The sequence below is a fragment of the Peromyscus maniculatus genome, chromosome 2 (genome assembly GCF_049852395.1).
Source record: "Peromyscus maniculatus bairdii isolate BWxNUB_F1_BW_parent chromosome 2, HU_Pman_BW_mat_3.1, whole genome shotgun sequence".
In the NCBI taxonomy this organism is placed as follows: Eukaryota; Metazoa; Chordata; class Mammalia; order Rodentia; family Cricetidae; genus Peromyscus; species Peromyscus maniculatus.
Window position 1 is genome coordinate 39,246,911 of NC_134853.1, and position 16,405 is coordinate 39,263,315.

The window sequence follows — 16,405 nt, forward strand, 5'->3', positions numbered from 1 at the left end:
CCTCCTCCTCCTCATTGTCGTCCTGGACACCAGGTCCACCTATTTAGTTCTCATGGAGTTTTAGGGACCCACATATTCTTGTTCCTCTATCATCAGGGTAGGGTCACAGCTTTACCAGCCTCATCAAACCCCACCAAATTTATCACCCAGACTCAATACCCACTCTCTTTCTATATCTCTGACCTTTTAAGAATCTGCTGCACCCTTGGGGCTGCCCACCACTTGAGCATACTCCCTCAATAATCTCCAGGTCCCCACCATTCAAGCAGTTCTACTCATTAAGACACCTGCACTCCCCCAGCTATTTTCTCTTCTACTGTTCTAATTGTCTCTCCTCTTCCATTGGGTAAGTGTCACTACAGAGTTCCCTGCTTTGTTCACTTTTACTATGAAAGCCACACAGGTGTTCTGGATACCTTTCCCTCCAGGACATCTTTTTCTTCAGAGCTGTCAGTATAGCCTGGCTTCTGACAGCCAGGATACTTTTTGCTCCAGATCTGTAACATTTATATTTTGGTGCAGAAACTCAGGACCGACTACTTCCATAGCTATTTACCGTAGGTTTTCCTCTCAGTTCATCCAGGATCTCCAATGGGTGGCTCAGACCATCCTTACTCTCCAGGGCCAAATAGACTCACTGGGTAACCATAGTGCTACAAAATCAGTGGGGATGAGATTTACTAACAGCAAAAAAAAAAAAAGTGGTTATTGTCCCTTCCTCAGGGAGGAATGTTGCTTCTATGTCAATGAGTTAGTTAAAGTAAAAGACAAGATCTGACAACTCCAGATGGATCTTCAAAAATGTAAGAGATATCTTGATGCCTCTGACTAGTGGCTCATGGACCATCCAATGTGGAATTGGATGCTACCCTTCTTAACCCCTTTTCTCCTGCTTTTCTTAATCCTACTAGTTGCACCCTGCCTTATAAACTCTTTATCTAGATTTCTTCAACAATAGATGCAAAAGATCTCTAACCAGACTTTTCATCAGTTGCTAGAACAGGATTACTAGCCCCTAACCACAGAGCCAGAGGCCCGCAACTCCTGATTACACCCTGATGGTAAAGATCAAGTTGGCCCAAAGGATTTCAATGCCCTGATTCAGCAGGAAGAAGTCTAATGATAACATATCCCATTTTTCCATGACCTGATTGTTTACCAATAAGAAACAAAAAAAGGGGGAATATAAGCCCCTCAAGCCACACAAGTAGCCAGGCCCCTCCCACAAGGACATTTAACTGCCAGGTTCTACCAACAGAATACTCTAACTGCCCTAACTGGTGGATCCTGCCTCCATCCTACAGAATAAAAAGCCTATCTCTGGACATGAAATCCCACCAATCTCTAGCCTGTAAAGTTCAAGTTCTACCTTCTTCCCCAGAAACTCTATACAAGACCTGTATCCTGCTCAGTTTGCTGTTGTTTCTCACCCAAGCAGAAGCAACCATACTCCCAGGTTTCTTTTTTTTTTTTTTTTTTTTTTTTTTTTTTTTTTGGTTTTTCGAGACAGGATTTCTCTGTGTAGCTTTGTGCCTTTCCTGGAGCTCACTTGGAAGCCCAGACTGGCCTTGAACTCACAGAGTTCCGCCTGCCTCTGCCTCCCAAGTGCTGGGACTAAAGGAGTGCGCCACCAACGCCCAGCTTCATAATCCCAGTTTTTACCCTCCCAATAAATCTCTTGTGTGAGGTTTACTGTGCGGTGTGACTTTGTGGTATTCCTTGGCTTCTGGCTGCCAGGAGGCCTTTCCATCTGAGCTATAATGCTTACATTAGTGACTCCATAACTTCATAGCACTTACAAAATGTCTCACTGAAACTTAATTCTTGAAGAAAATTTGTAGAAAAGTTTGTATAAAATAGGAATGATATGATATTCTTACCCCCTTACAGTGCCAGGAAGGGGAGTATCCAGAATTAGTGTGGCCAATACGAATCTTAAATGGCTTTCCTATATCCCCAACTGTGATCTATAAAAGAGTAAAGAAAACATGTTTTAGTTATACTTTTTAATACAGCTCAGACAAGAACATTGCATAGTGATAAAGAGATTCATAAAGACATCAGAATGACAAACATGTACACAATCCACAGAGCACTGAAACATACAAAGCCAAAAATGTAGTACTGTATATTGAACCCAAGGCCCTACAGATGCTGAGAACATACTGTGTTACTAAGTTATATACCTTTCCCAAGGAAGCAAAGTTAACAAGTTTGTGTAATGAAACACACAGTCCACTATAATAAACTGTAGAAATATGGCTTAAGTAATAGATAAGTAAACAGAATCAGAAGGAAGTACAGCATATCAGCCTGGCCTAGCATCTATTCAACACTCATTCAACAACAAATATAAAATCTTCTCAACTATGCATAAAACCTTCCTTATATAAAAGATGTGTTATATAATACTGGTTCTTGACATTTTAAAAAAGATTATGAGTGCATGGTGGTACACACTTGTAATTCCAGCACTCAGAAGGAAAAGGATTGCAAGTATGAGGTCAGCCTGGTCTTACACAGTAAATTGAAAGCCCATACTATATAGTAATACATGGACAAAAAAAGTGGAGGGAGGAGATTTTTAAAACAAGCAAACATGCATATATATATATATATATATATATTATATGAATAACATATATTATCTAAACACAGTGGAATATAACCAGAAATAAATATTAGAAGGAAAATTGTATGTGACTTAAACAGTATATTCTCAATCAGTTGGTCAAACAAGGAATTCCACAGTAATTACAAAACACATGGAGATAACTAAACCAAAGCACAACATATTGAAGATAGTGTAAGCCAAGCTCATAAGGAAATTCATAACTATAACCATATATACAAAAAGAAAGAAAAACCTTAAATGTGTAGCCCAATTTTCTACCTTAAAAGAAAGTTCAGGGTAAATTAAACCCTAATCTAGCAGAGGGAAGGAAAAAATAACTGATTAATGCATATTAAAAAATAAAACAATCTACCAAACAAAGGCAGTTCTTCAGAAAAATTATCAACTGAATTTACAGTCCTGTGGCTACTGTAACTATCAGGAAAAGAGAAAGATTTAAATTGATAAAACCAGAAATTTAATGAGATATTACGTAAAAACTTCACAAAAATAGAAAAGGTTTTAAAAATACAGCATAGTTATAGAAATATTGTAGCAGTAACCTTAAAAGTTCTTATTAATAAAATCAAACCTGAGGCGAGTTATTGGGGTCCATGCTGGTAGATCAGAGAGACAGAACAAGCCACAGCTATCTCACCTCGCCGGATCCTCAGCTGGTCTTGTCTCCTCAGACTGGAGGCCTCTGAGTCCTCATCCGGAATGGGTCTCAGCTGAATTACTGCTCATAAGCCTGAATGCTTAACCAGCCAAAATCTTAACCAGCCAAAATCTTCTAGTTTCTGGTCCTCAAGCCTTATATATCTTTTTGCTTTCTACCACCACTCCCTGGGATTAAAGGCTGGCTTTCTGGGATTAAAGGCGTGTCACCATGCTTGGCTATTTCCAATGTGGCCTTGAACTCACAGAGATCCAGAGGGATTTCTATCTCTGGAATGCTAGGATTAAAGGTGTGAGTGTCACCATTTTCTAGCCTTTGTATCTAGTGGCTGTCTGTTCTCTGACCCCAGATAATTTTATTAAGGTACACAATATTTGGGGGAACATAATACCACCACAAAATATTGTGTATAATGTCAACAAATTAAATTCATTAAAAATTAAATCATTAGAAGTTAAATTTATTAAAAACTAAATCTACTAAGAAATTTATAGAAACACACAGACCACCAAAACTTATACAATAGACAAGACAAAAGAGGTCTATAACAGGAGATTGGACTCATGATTAAAACTTATAGAACAGACAAGACAAAGAGATCTACAACAGGAGATTGGACTCATAGTTTAAACCTAGGAACTAGGAGAAGCAGAGAATATAAGTCTATTTTTGCATATCTGATAGAGGGTTAATAATCTGAAATATATAAAGAGCTTAAAAACTGTACATAAATCAAATAATTCAATTAAAAATGAGGATACAAGTAACCAAAGATTCCTCAAAAGATGAAATAGAAATAATTTAGAAACACTTAAAGAAATGTTCAACATCCTTAGTCATCAGGGAAACCCAAATCAAAGCTACTTTGAGATTTTACTTCACACTGATAAGAATGACCAAGATCAATAAAACAAAAGACAGCTCATGCCAGCTAGCATATAAAGGGGAAGACCTATTCATTGCTAGTGGGAGTGTATACTTGTACAGCCACTGTGAAAATCAGTGTGGTGGTTTCTCAGGAATATGGGAATATTTCAACCTCACAATCCAGATATACTGCTCTTGGTCATATACTCAACAGACTCCCTACTACTAAGGAGAAACTTTGTTATCTATGTTCATTGTTACTCAATTCATAATAGCCAGAAAATGAAACAGCCTAGATATCCACAAATGAATGGAATAGGTGAATGAATAATGAAAATGTATACATTTTTACAATACACAATTGAATATTTTTCAGCAGATGAAAAATGAAATCATTATATTCACATCTAAGTGGATGGAGATAGAAAAAAATTATCCTGAGTGAGGTAATCCAGACCCCAAAAAGACAAATATTATATGTATTCTCTTATATGTAGATGTTAGCTTTTAAGCCTTCAGTTTGAACACTACAATCGATATACCAGAGAAGTTAGGTACAGAGTAAGAGGCTAGCAGGGTCGGGGAGGATCTCCCAAGGATGGGGAGATAAAATATAATTATTGTGATGGTTTGAAAGACAATGGCTCCCAAAGGGAGTGGCACTATTAGGAGATGTGGCTTTGTTGGAGTAGCTATGCCCTTGTTGGAAGACATGTGTGACTGCAGAAGTGGGCTTCGAGGTCTCATATATGCTCAAGCTTTGTTCAGTGTGACACTCAGACCACTTCCCGTAGCTTGCAAAATGTAGGACTTTCATCTATTTCTCCAGCATCATGTATGCCTGCATGCTACTATGTCTTACCATGATGATAATGGACTGAACCTCTGAAACTGTAAGTGAGCCACCTCAATTAAATGTTTTCCTTTATAAGAGTTGCCATGGGGAGGCATCCCAGAAGGAGTCCCGCTCCCTCGGCACTGAGCTCTTCAAGATGAAGAATGCCTACGAGGAGTCTCTGGATCAACTAGAAACCCTGAAGCTAGAGAATAAGAACTTACAACAGGAGATTTCAGACCTCACCGAGCAGATCGCTGAAGGAGGAAAGCGTATTCACGAACTGGAGAAAATAAAGAAGCAAGTGGAGCAAGAGAAATGTGAACTTCAGGCTGCTCTAGAGGAAGCAGAGGCATCTCTGGAGCATGAAGGAAAGATCCTGCGCATCCAGCTGGAGCTAAACCAAGTCAAGTCTGAGATTGACAGGAAGATTGCCGAGAAGGATGAGGAGATCGACCAGCTCAAGAGAAACCACATTAGAGTTGTGGAGTCCATGCAGAGCACACTGGACGCAGAGATCAGGAGCAGGAATGACGCCATCAGGATCAAGAAGAAGATGGAGGGAGACCTCAATGAGATGGAAATCCAGCTGAACCACTCCAACCGCATGGCTGCCGAGGCCCTGAGAAACTACAGGAACACACAGGGCATCCTCAAGGATACCCAGCTGCACCTGGATGATGCCCTCCGAGGCCAGGAGGACCTGAAGGAACAGCTGGCCATGGTTGAGCGCAGAGCCAACCTGCTGCAGGCTGAGATTGAGGAGCTGCGGGCCACGCTGGAGCAGACAGAGAGGAGCAGGAAGATTGCAGAGCAGGAGCTGCTGGATGCCAGTGAGCGCGTGCAGCTCCTGCACACCCAGAACACCAGCCTCATCAACACCAAGAAGAAGCTGGAGACAGACATTTCCCAGATCCAGGGAGAGATGGAGGACATCGTCCAGGAAGCCCGCAATGCAGAAGAGAAGGCCAAGAAAGCCATCACTGACGCCGCCATGATGGCGGAGGAGCTGAAGAAGGAGCAGGACACCAGCGCCCACCTGGAGCGAATGAAGAAGAACATGGAGCAGACAGTGAAGGACCTGCAGCTGCGTCTGGACGAGGCTGAGCAGCTGGCGCTGAAGGGCGGCAAGAAGCAGATCCAGAAACTGGAGGCCAGGGTTCGTGAACTGGAGGGCGAGGTTGAGAGTGAGCAGAAGCAGAAGGTGGAGGCCGTCAAAGGTCTGCGCAAACATGAGAGGCAGGTGAAGGAGCTCACTTACCAGACAGAAGAAGACCGAAAATATATTCTCAGGCTTCAGGATTTGGTGGATAAACTCCAGGCAAAAGTGAAATCTACAAGAGACAAGCCGAGGAGGCTGAGGAACAGTCCAACACAAATCTATAAGACCTAAACATACCATGACAGAAGAAACAGAAGAGATCAACCCTAAAAATGACTTTAAGAAGATGATAGAGGCCCTTAAAGAAGAAATAAAACATTCCCTCAATGAGGAAATAAAAACTTTCCTTAAAGAGGAAATGAAAAACTCTCTTAAAGAGGAAATAAAAACTTCCCTTAAAGAGGAAATGAAAAACTACCTTAAAGAGGAAATAAAAAACTTCCTTAAAGAAATGGAAGAAAAAACGAACAAAAAATGGGAAGAAATCAAATCAAGCCAAGAAAAAGCAATTAAACAGATGAAAAAAACATTCCAAGATCTGAAAAATGAATTTGAGACAATAAAGAAAACACATGCTGAGGGAATGCTGGAAATAGAATTCCTGACTAAATGAACAGGAACTACAGAAACAAGCATAACCAACCGATTGCAAGAGATGGAACAGAGAATCTCTGACACTGAAGACACGATAGAGAAAATAGATTCGTCAGTCAAAGAAAACACTAAAGACAAAAAAGTCGTAACACAAAACATCCAGGAAATTTGGGACACCATGAAAAGACCAAACCTAAGAATAATAGGGATAGAAGAAGGAGAAGAATACCAACTCAAAGGCACAGAAAATATATTCAACAAAATCATAGAAGAAAACTTTCCTAACCTAAAGAAAGAAATACCTATGAAGATACAAGAAGCTTACAGAACACCGAATAGGCTGGATCCAAAAAAAAAAAGTCCCCTCGCCACATAATAATCAAAACACTAAACACACAGAACAAAGAAAAAATATTAAGAGCCGCAAAGGAAAAAGACCAAGTAACATATAAAGGCAAACCCATCAGAATAACACCAGACTACTCAATGGAGACTATGAAAGCTAGAAGATCATGGACAAATCTCATGCAGACACTAAGAGACCATGGATGCCAACCCAGACTATTATACCCAGCAAAACTCTTAATCACCATAGGCGGAGTAAACAAAATATTCCAGGATAAAACCAGATTTAATCAATACCCGTCTACAAACCCAGCCCTACAGAAAGCACTAGAAGGGAAAATTCAACACAAAGAAGCTAAACACATCCATGAAAAATCAAGCAATAGATAATCCCACACCAACATACACCACAGAAGAAACAAGCTGGTGTAGCTATCCTAATATCTAGAGAAAAAGGATGTTTCAAAAGAGAAGAAGTCTTGTGGCAATGCCTCAGTGGTCCAGGTAACTACCAGAACTCGGAAAAGTTGGTTGAACTTGGGATTGACTGGGAGGCCAAAGATTTAAAAAGCAGAGGATTCTCTCAAGACACAAGTTGTGTGATAATAGTGTGTTTTGTGTGTGTGTGAATGAGAATTTGTAAATGTTGAATTCTAGGCTTCAACAATCATTGTCAGTGCAGATTAAGCTGCAAGTATTTATGTTTTAAAACTTAAATTATAAAGCTAGTTACGTCTTTCTAACAACTAGTTTTAATGTTTATGAGCATATTTTACCTACATTACCTTTTCAGGATGTTGAGAAAGATGCATCACAAGCACAGGCTGGAGGCTGGGGGCTAGATGGTTTTGAGGAAGAGGTCTTGGTGGACTCTTTCATAGAGCAAAGGGAAGCAATGCCTTCTGGGAAATGAGCTAAGTTTTAATCTAGTCTTTAAGATTAGAAGTCAAAAACAAAAATATTAAGGAAAGGAAAACCTAATTGATCTTTGAAGTATTGTTATGTGGAATTGAGTGGGACTTTTGAGGCCTTTCTTCCAGAAAACAAGGACTTGGTTGTCAGGCCTATATTAGGCCTAAACCTTGGTGTCATTTCAATGGAAAGTGTCTTAGTGATTGGAACTTCTAGTGCAGTTTGGAGTTCTTCCATTTGAAAAATGTGATATTTGCATGGGATTGTTTGAATCTTGTTTTCTAGTCCCTCCCCATCACCACCCTCATAGTCTGAAGGTAGATTTTTCTCTTGATAAAGGAACAAAAAAGGTGAACATCTTGTTTGTAAACAGGTATCTAGTAACTAGTGGTAAACTTGAAACAGTAGAATTCTTTAAAGCCTAATTCTAGGTAGCCTTAAGAAAATGTATCTTAATTATTTTTGAACCTATATTCACCTTGTTTTTTTCAAATATCTTAAGTTATATTTTCTTTTTCAGAGCTGCTTCTTATTTGGGGCTACTTTTTTTTATTAATTGAGGCATAATTCATAAAAGGGTATATTGTTTTGATGAGACTTTTTACAACTGTGGCTGGATGTCTTTCTTTAGTCTTCCAAGAAGGGCCATTTTACTTTTTTAGAGTTACTTTTTAAAGTCATGAGGTCAACAACTTGGACTACTATGCATGTAAGTGCTAATGCAAATTAAAGCCCAAGTTGACCTCCAGCAGCAGTTCATTCTATGTTGACAGTGAGAGAACACTTTGCCTATTAGGATACTGTTACTCGTGGGCTGAAATGCTGAAGAAACCCCTCCCCCTATTTTGTTTTTTGCAAAAATCAAGGTGTATTCTAGGGTTTCCTGGTTGACCTCAACAGATAAACTGAGATGATAGTCTTAGTTCAGAAATGATCTGAATGTAGATTTACAGTCTACGTGTACAGCTGGCTAAGTGAGATCGCTTTCACAGTTCTTCATGTATCCCATCGGCTCCCCATTAGTCACTGAACTCTTAAAACTGGTATTGTAACATTATCACAATGTTTTGCACCAATTTTATAAACTTTACAGTGCAATATGTGTTCCTTTTCTGAGGCAAACCAAAGGTATATTTCTCAAGGTTCTGCTGCTATCAGCAGCGTTGATGGAGGATTCTTTATACATTTGTAATAGATAGAAATAAAAAAAAAAGTGGTGGAGGAAAAGGTGAACACTGCAAGAATACTCAAAAGGGCTGAGAGTTGCAAAAGCCAAGAATAGAACAGTTCTGAACTATAGCTTACTTTTCCTGGTTTGGTCTGACAGAATGATTGAATGCTTTTGTACAAAAATCAGAGCCTTAAAAACAAGGGTTTGGTGAGATTGTAAAATGGTGTGCCACTTTGGCAAAACAGTTTGGTGGTTGGTCAAAATGCAAAACATTGTTACTCTGTTACTCAACAATTCTACCCTTAGGAATATATCCTCAAACTACTGAAAATGTGCACCTATGAAACATGTACATGAAGGTTTACAGCAGTGTGTTGCTAATAGTAAAAAAGTTAAAACAACTCAAATAGCTATCAAATACTGGAGAGAAATAAAATGTGGCTTATTCATATAATAGAATATTATTAAGATATAAAAATGAATGAGAAACTGACAGATTAAATGACTTTGGTGAACCTTCATAATTTCATTTGTAGATCTTTCCGTTTCTAATTTATAAATACATTTGGGGTTATAAATTATAAATGTACTGCCTCCTGTCAACATTGTCTACTTCTATTTGATGATTTCTGTTTCAAACATTATATGGAAATGTTTCCAAGTATTTTCTGTATTAACTGTAAATGAATAGAACAAAATAAATTGCCTGTGATGGAAAAGAAAAAAAGAGTTGCCATGGTCATAATGTCTCTTCACAGCAATAGAAACCATAACTAAGACAGTTATGGAGAGACAAGAGTTAGACTGTAACAGTATGATTAAACAGAGAGATGGAGGAAGGAGGGTAAGGGACGAATATAAGGAGGAACAACCAACACTAAGGGTCATTGAGGCATCATATGGAAATCTACGATAGTAGAAGCTTCTTAAAATATGTACATATATGAAAGAAATCTAAATGCAATCACTAAATAATGGAAGAGACAAAACCCCAACTCTTTCACTACCAAGTGAAACCAGTGCCAGAAATGGTTTACCTCTAATTGAATTCTTGGCCAAAGGGCCCCATGGAAACCACCAAACAACTCAGGCTGTTGCCAAGGCTATTGATTACTCTCCACAAACTGATGTTAAACCTCTATTGCTGAAGATAATATATAGGTATCTCATTGACATGGAGAAATCTAGTTTGTTCTAACTAGAGTCTTCATCCCTAGTGACTAGTGCTCATAGTACTGAAGGGTACTCTTTAGGATACCAGAAGAGAAAGGTAACCATCAACCCAGCTACAAATCCTGAAATCTACAAAGATTACCTGCCTGCATGATATGTTGGTTCAATAGTAGTACAAACATTGTATGAATAACTGTCTTAGTTAGGGTTTCTGTTGCTATGAAGAGAAACCATGACCATGGCAACTATATGAAGGAAAACATTTAATTGGGATGGCTCACTTACAGTTTCAGAGGTTCAGTCAATTATCATCATGGTGGGACATGGCAGCATGCAGGCAGACATGGTGCTGGACAAGTAGCTGAGTGTCCGATATCTTGCAGGTAAAAGGAAATGGACTCTGACACTGGGAATATCTTGAGCACAGGAGGACCCACAGCCTGCCTCCACAGTGGCACACTTCCTCCAACAAGGCCACATCTCTCCAACAAAACCACACCTCCTAATAATGCCATTCCCCATGAGTTTATGGGGAACAATTACATTCAAACTACCACACTAATGAGCCACCTTCTGGTTGGATTAAATTCCTACTCTACAAGATGAAATGCATGCCTGACACTCTTTGGGTGGCCCAGAACCTGAAACTGGATAGGCCATAGGCCTAGGGGAAAACCAAATAATATATCCCTGCTACAGGAATATAACAATAAAATGACCCTCGATGACATTCTGCTATACCCATAGATCAATACCTAGCTCAGCCATCATCAGAGAAGCTTCATCCTGCAGTATATGGGAACTACTACAGAGACCCACAACTGGACAATGTTCTGAGAGTGAGAGACCTTGGAACACACAGTCCTAAGTGGTATATCTTCCTTAAACCACTCCCCTCCGGGCTCAGGGAATTATGCAGAAGAGGAGGCAGTAAGAGGGTATGTGCCAGAGGGATGGATGGTACCAAGTAAACAGTGCCTTGCATACACAACAGGACTGAGGCCTACACGAATCCAGAGACTGTCAGCATGCACAGGCCTGTACAGATCCACAGTAGATGGGGTTCCAGTGATAAGAGAGGAAGTCGATAAGAGCTTCCGTTCTTAGCTGGGAAGTTATTTGCAATTAACACTTGCTTAGAGATGAAAAATTAGTTTCCTCCTATAGTCAGTCAGTGAGTATATAAACCACATGAGCAGACCCCATGCCCAGCAGTAGAAGGCAAACACAAGTGAACTCAACGGTATTTTTGGAGGATTTTTTTTTAACCTTACTGGTGTTTTGCTTATATATTATGGTTTCTGATTCTGTGTCGTGTGTGTGTGTGTGTGTGTGTGTGTGTGTGTGTGTGTGTGTGTGTGCGTGCGTGATTCTCATGTCCTTTTTTTTGATTTATTTTTCTGTTTATTTTTCTAAAGGAAGAAAGAAGACATGGATTTGGGCAGGTGGGGAGGATCTGAGAGGAGATGAGAGAGGGGAAAACATGAACAGCTTATATTTTATGAAAAGCTTTTCAATAAAAAAAGAAAAACGAAGTTTTTTTATTTTTTATGTGAAAGAAATAATTTTAGAATTTACTATAATGAAAGGAGTATGAAAATTTTGGTATTGTTTTTGTACCATATTGTTTCATGTTTAAATTTTAATTAGATTATAAATTCATACAATTTATAGAGCTGAATAGTTTTCTATATTATAAATTTTCTGTATTTTCTATATTATTATATATTTTTCATATATGAAAAGAACTCCTCGATTTCTCATTCTCATTTCCTTCTCTAATTGTGACAATCTGCTGCTTTTGGTGTCTTCTTTTTCTTTTCTTTTTTTTTTTTTGGTTTTGCTTTTCACTTTAGTGTGTGTGTGTGTGTGTGTGTGTGTACATTTGTGTGCTTGCATGTGTTTTTGCACTCGGGTGTGTGTGTGTGCGCGCTTCTGTGTATATGCATGTATCTTAGCACATGTATGTTAGTCAAAGATCAACTCACAAGGTTGCTTCTCTTCTCTAACCATGTGGGAATGGAACTCAAGTCATCAGCCTCGTGGCAAGTGACTAAATGTGCTGACCCATTTCTTTAGCTCCTGCTTTCTGATTTCTGCTGTTTGCCTTCATCCTCTGTTGTCCTGTCTCTGTTGATTGATTCCTGGCACGGTAACATTTACCCCTTGTTTATAGAGGTGTTGGCTTCCTTAAGCTTTACTTGTTCACTGCTTACTTATTCTCGTAAATTCTTCTCTTACATATATTCCTCTGCAAAGCTTCATTTTTTATGTTTTTAAAATGAGTATTTTATTTTTACATTGTTTATATTATGCAAAACAAATGTTAACATCTAAGAAATTCTAAAGCATGCTATTTAGTGGTTTGTGGTGTGGTCACAGTATCATTTTTTCAACTCTTTCCTTCCAGAACATTTTAGTTATTCCCCATCCTCCTTTCCTGAACTCCTGGCAACCATCTCTAATGTGCTTTCTCTTTCTCTAATTTGAATGTCTTTAATTTCATTTTCTTGATAAATTTCTCTACTTAAAATTTTCAGAGCATTGCTGAGCAGCAATGGCAAAAATCTGGAATCATTGTCTTATTCTTGATTGGGAGAAATCTGCCAATCTTTGATCTTTAAGGATGTTACCTTTGGGTTTTACATAAATGTCCTTGTATTATGGTTAGGGAGTTTGTGGTAGTTTGAATGAAAATGGCTACATAGGCTCATGGGGAGTGGCACTATTAGGAGGTGTGGCATTGCTGGAGTAAGTGTGGCTTTCTTGGAGGAAGTGGGTTACTGAGGGCTCGCTTTGAGGTCCCAGAAGCTCAAGCCAGGCCTAGTAGCTTAGTCACTTCCCGCTGCCTGTGAATCCAGGTATAGAACTCTCAGCAACCTCCAGCACCATTTCTGCCTGCATGCTGCCATGCTTCTCACCATGATGACAATGGACTAACCCTCTGAACTGTAAGCCAACTACAATTAAATATTTTCCTTTATAATAATTGTCATGATCATGGAGTCTCTTTATAGCAATAAAACCCAAACTAAGACAGAGTTCTTTTTTAGTTCTAGTTTTTTTTTGTTTGTTTGTTTTGTTTGTTTTTACCAAAAACACCCAATTTATCCTGAAAAAGTGTTGGTTTTTGTCAAATTTTTAGCAATGTCTTGATTATGTATTTCTCTTCTTTATCCTTTTTTTAAATTTGTTATGACATTCACTTTATGTTATTTCTATGTTTAATCAATGCCCATTACTTGGATCAATCCCAGTTTGTCACAACATAGAATAATTTTTAGTGTGCTTCTGGATTCAGCTTCCCAGCATTGCAGACTTTATGCTTGCGCTTACTAGTGTGCAGTCTGTAGCTTTATTCCTTTGACAAGTTCCCTTTGGGCTTGACATAAGGGTAGTGCTGACCTTATAGAAGACATTAGGAAACTATCTCACCTGTTTTAATGTTTGGAAGAGTTTGAGAGAAAAGTGGTGTTATTTCACCTTTAAATCTATAAAATAAACAAATACAGACAAATTGGAATAAGACTAAACCAAAAAACAGAATTAAAAGAGCCAAAGGAAAAGCAGTAGAAACACATATAGACATAGAGGAACACACATTCACACACACAGAAGTCATATGAAACACAAAACTAGAAGTCATTTTATATATATGATGCAAAGAATCTGTAAAGTTTAAAAAATGCCTTGGTACAACATTATGAGACACAAATCATCCAAAGGTACCATTAAGTTTGTTTGGTTGTGGCCATCTACAGATGGGCATGAAGCCTACCCTTAAGAGTAGTTTGTTTTCCCAATGAGACTTCCTCAGAGAAAATTAATTTTTCACTTACAAGTGGTTATCAATTGAAGACAGTTTCTAGGATAAAGATCTACTTCTCTTCTCACTCCTAGGAACCCATCTAGTATAGACCCATGCAGGCCCAGTGCATGCTGTCATAGTCTCTGTGAGTTCATGTAAGATCTCTCCAATTTTGTTTTTTTTTTTTTTTTTTAATTTTTTTTGGTTTTTCGAGACAGGGTTTCTCTGTGTAGCTTTGCGCCTTTCCTGGAGCTCACTTGGTAGCCCAGGCTGGCCTCGAACTCACAGAGATCCGCCTGGCTCTGCCTCCCGAGTGCTGGGATTAAAGGCGTGCGCCACCACCGCCCGGCTCCAATTTTGTTTTTATGCAGGCACTTGATACTATAAATTTGCCTCTTAATACCATCTTCGTTGTATCACATATATTTGGGTATATTGAGCAAGGTGGACCTGAACAGAAGGATCTTGCTGAGACATCCCTTACAGGACTGAACAGAAAAAAACCTTGTAGAGACATTCCCTTAGGGGACTGAGCAAGGTAGAGAAGAAAAATAACAACTTTTCATTGGAACCAGAGGAGATGGCTACATTTCTACAGGGGTGTCTCCTCTAGCGGAGTGAACCAAAAGAAGCAACACGTTGGGCAGAAGAATCAGAGCTCTGCTGGGAAACCCCCTTAAGTGGGAGCTGGTGGCTCCCCAGGAGAGGAGCAGGATTGCTATACCCTGCAGGGAGACCATCCCCCACCACACCCCAACTCCAGGTATAGCCTGACCCCCAAAGCAATCAGGATACCTTTCTCTCTAGAGCTGAACTGGCCTAGCAGCTCAAGGTATGGTCTGACTCCCAGAGCAGTCAGGATACCTTTCCCTCCAGAGCTGAGCTGTACCATTGTAGCTCCAGCCACCACAGCTGCCCTGGCAGCTCAAGATACAGCCTGACTCGCCAAGCAATCAGGATAACTTTCCCCCAGAGTTGCAACATTCACAGTTATCTTCCTATTTTCATGTCTTGAATTGTTTTTAACATTTCATTTCACTGTTTGTGTTTTCATAGGCTTCCTTCATATCCTCTTTAAGGTCCTTAAACTTAATCACAATTGCTATTTTGAAATTTTTGTCTGAGACTTGAGCTATAGTGCCTTTCTCAGGGCCTACTGAAGTGGGGTGTCTGAGTTCTGGTGGAGGGGCGTTGTCTTACTGTTAGTATTTGTGTTTTGTGCTAGTATATAGGCATCTGGTTTGGGATGACTGAAGTGATTGTAATTCATGATATCTGGTCTTGCTTTTATTTGGTGGGTATTGCTTTCCTTGGTTTATGTTGCTCTCTCTGCATCTTAAGAAACTGTGGTGAGTATGGGTTGCTTGGTATAGACTGCTTCTGTGGGTCCCTGGGTCACAGAGAGGATAGACATGGGCTAGGAGAAAAAGCTGAGAGGCACTTCAGGAAAGGGCTAAGGGGATTTGGTCCACATCAAGAGGCAGGGTCTTCAGGGAGTTGGAATTATAGTGGGAAGAGGGGACCCTACAAGCAGATTGCAGTAAGGCTAAGAATAATCTGAAGAGACAGGGATGAAATGGCTAGGGGGAGCCTGGGTCTGAAGCAAGAGTTGGATGTCCAATAGGTGGAGTTGAGGTGGGAGGAGGGGTATCTTCAAGCAGGCTGTTACCAGGCTGAGGATGAGAATAGAGAGTTCATAATGGAAGAGAGGAAACACAATGTGAATCATTTACCTGAGTCCCTACCATATATGGTCAATGAAGGTCCCACATAAAAAGTGTTTCTAGGTATCTGGGGCTGATATAAAGGAACAGAGATACACTAGAAAGGGGTGCTGAAAGGGTCCATAGGAAGGAGGAAATCTGGGTCCGCTCCAAGGTATGATGGAGTCCACAGGGAATGGAGGTCAGATGGGAGATTGTGATCCTGAAAGAAGTCTGTTCCAGGACTCAGATGAGACTGGAGAGATTATAATGGAAGACAGGAAGGAGAGTGAAAATTGCCTACTTAAGTCCCAGCTTGGTGTGGCCAAGACCATATAAAAACAATGACTATAAAGCATAAAGTGTTTCTCTCTAGTTATTGTTTTCCCCATGTGGTCGATTTACTTCTGGTAAATCTGCTAGAACAAAGTCAGCCATGAATTTCTTTTAACTAGTCTTTTAGCTAACAAGATTAGTTGTTTAGTAGGAAGGGTCTATTGACAGCTGCACTCATTCCAAAGCTCCACTGGCTATATCCCTTC

At 39.5% G+C, this 16,405-nt stretch overlaps 1 protein-coding gene across 7 annotated transcripts in view; it reads right to left on the bottom strand.

Annotated features, from left to right (window-relative positions):
- Rp1 (RP1 axonemal microtubule associated) overlaps positions 1-16,405 on the bottom strand; it is a 378,321-nt gene that overhangs the window by 263,312 nt on the left and 98,604 nt on the right. For all 7 annotated transcript variants that reach the window (XR_013049004.1, XR_013049005.1, XM_076563965.1 and 4 more), the window contains one exon: positions 1,881-1,967. Coding sequence is in view for 5 of the 7 variants with exons in the window: in XM_076563965.1 (XP_076420080.1) it covers positions 1,881-1,967 (87 nt within the window). In the remaining 2 variants the exon portion in view is untranslated. The remainder of the gene's footprint in view (positions 1-1,880; positions 1,968-16,405) is intronic.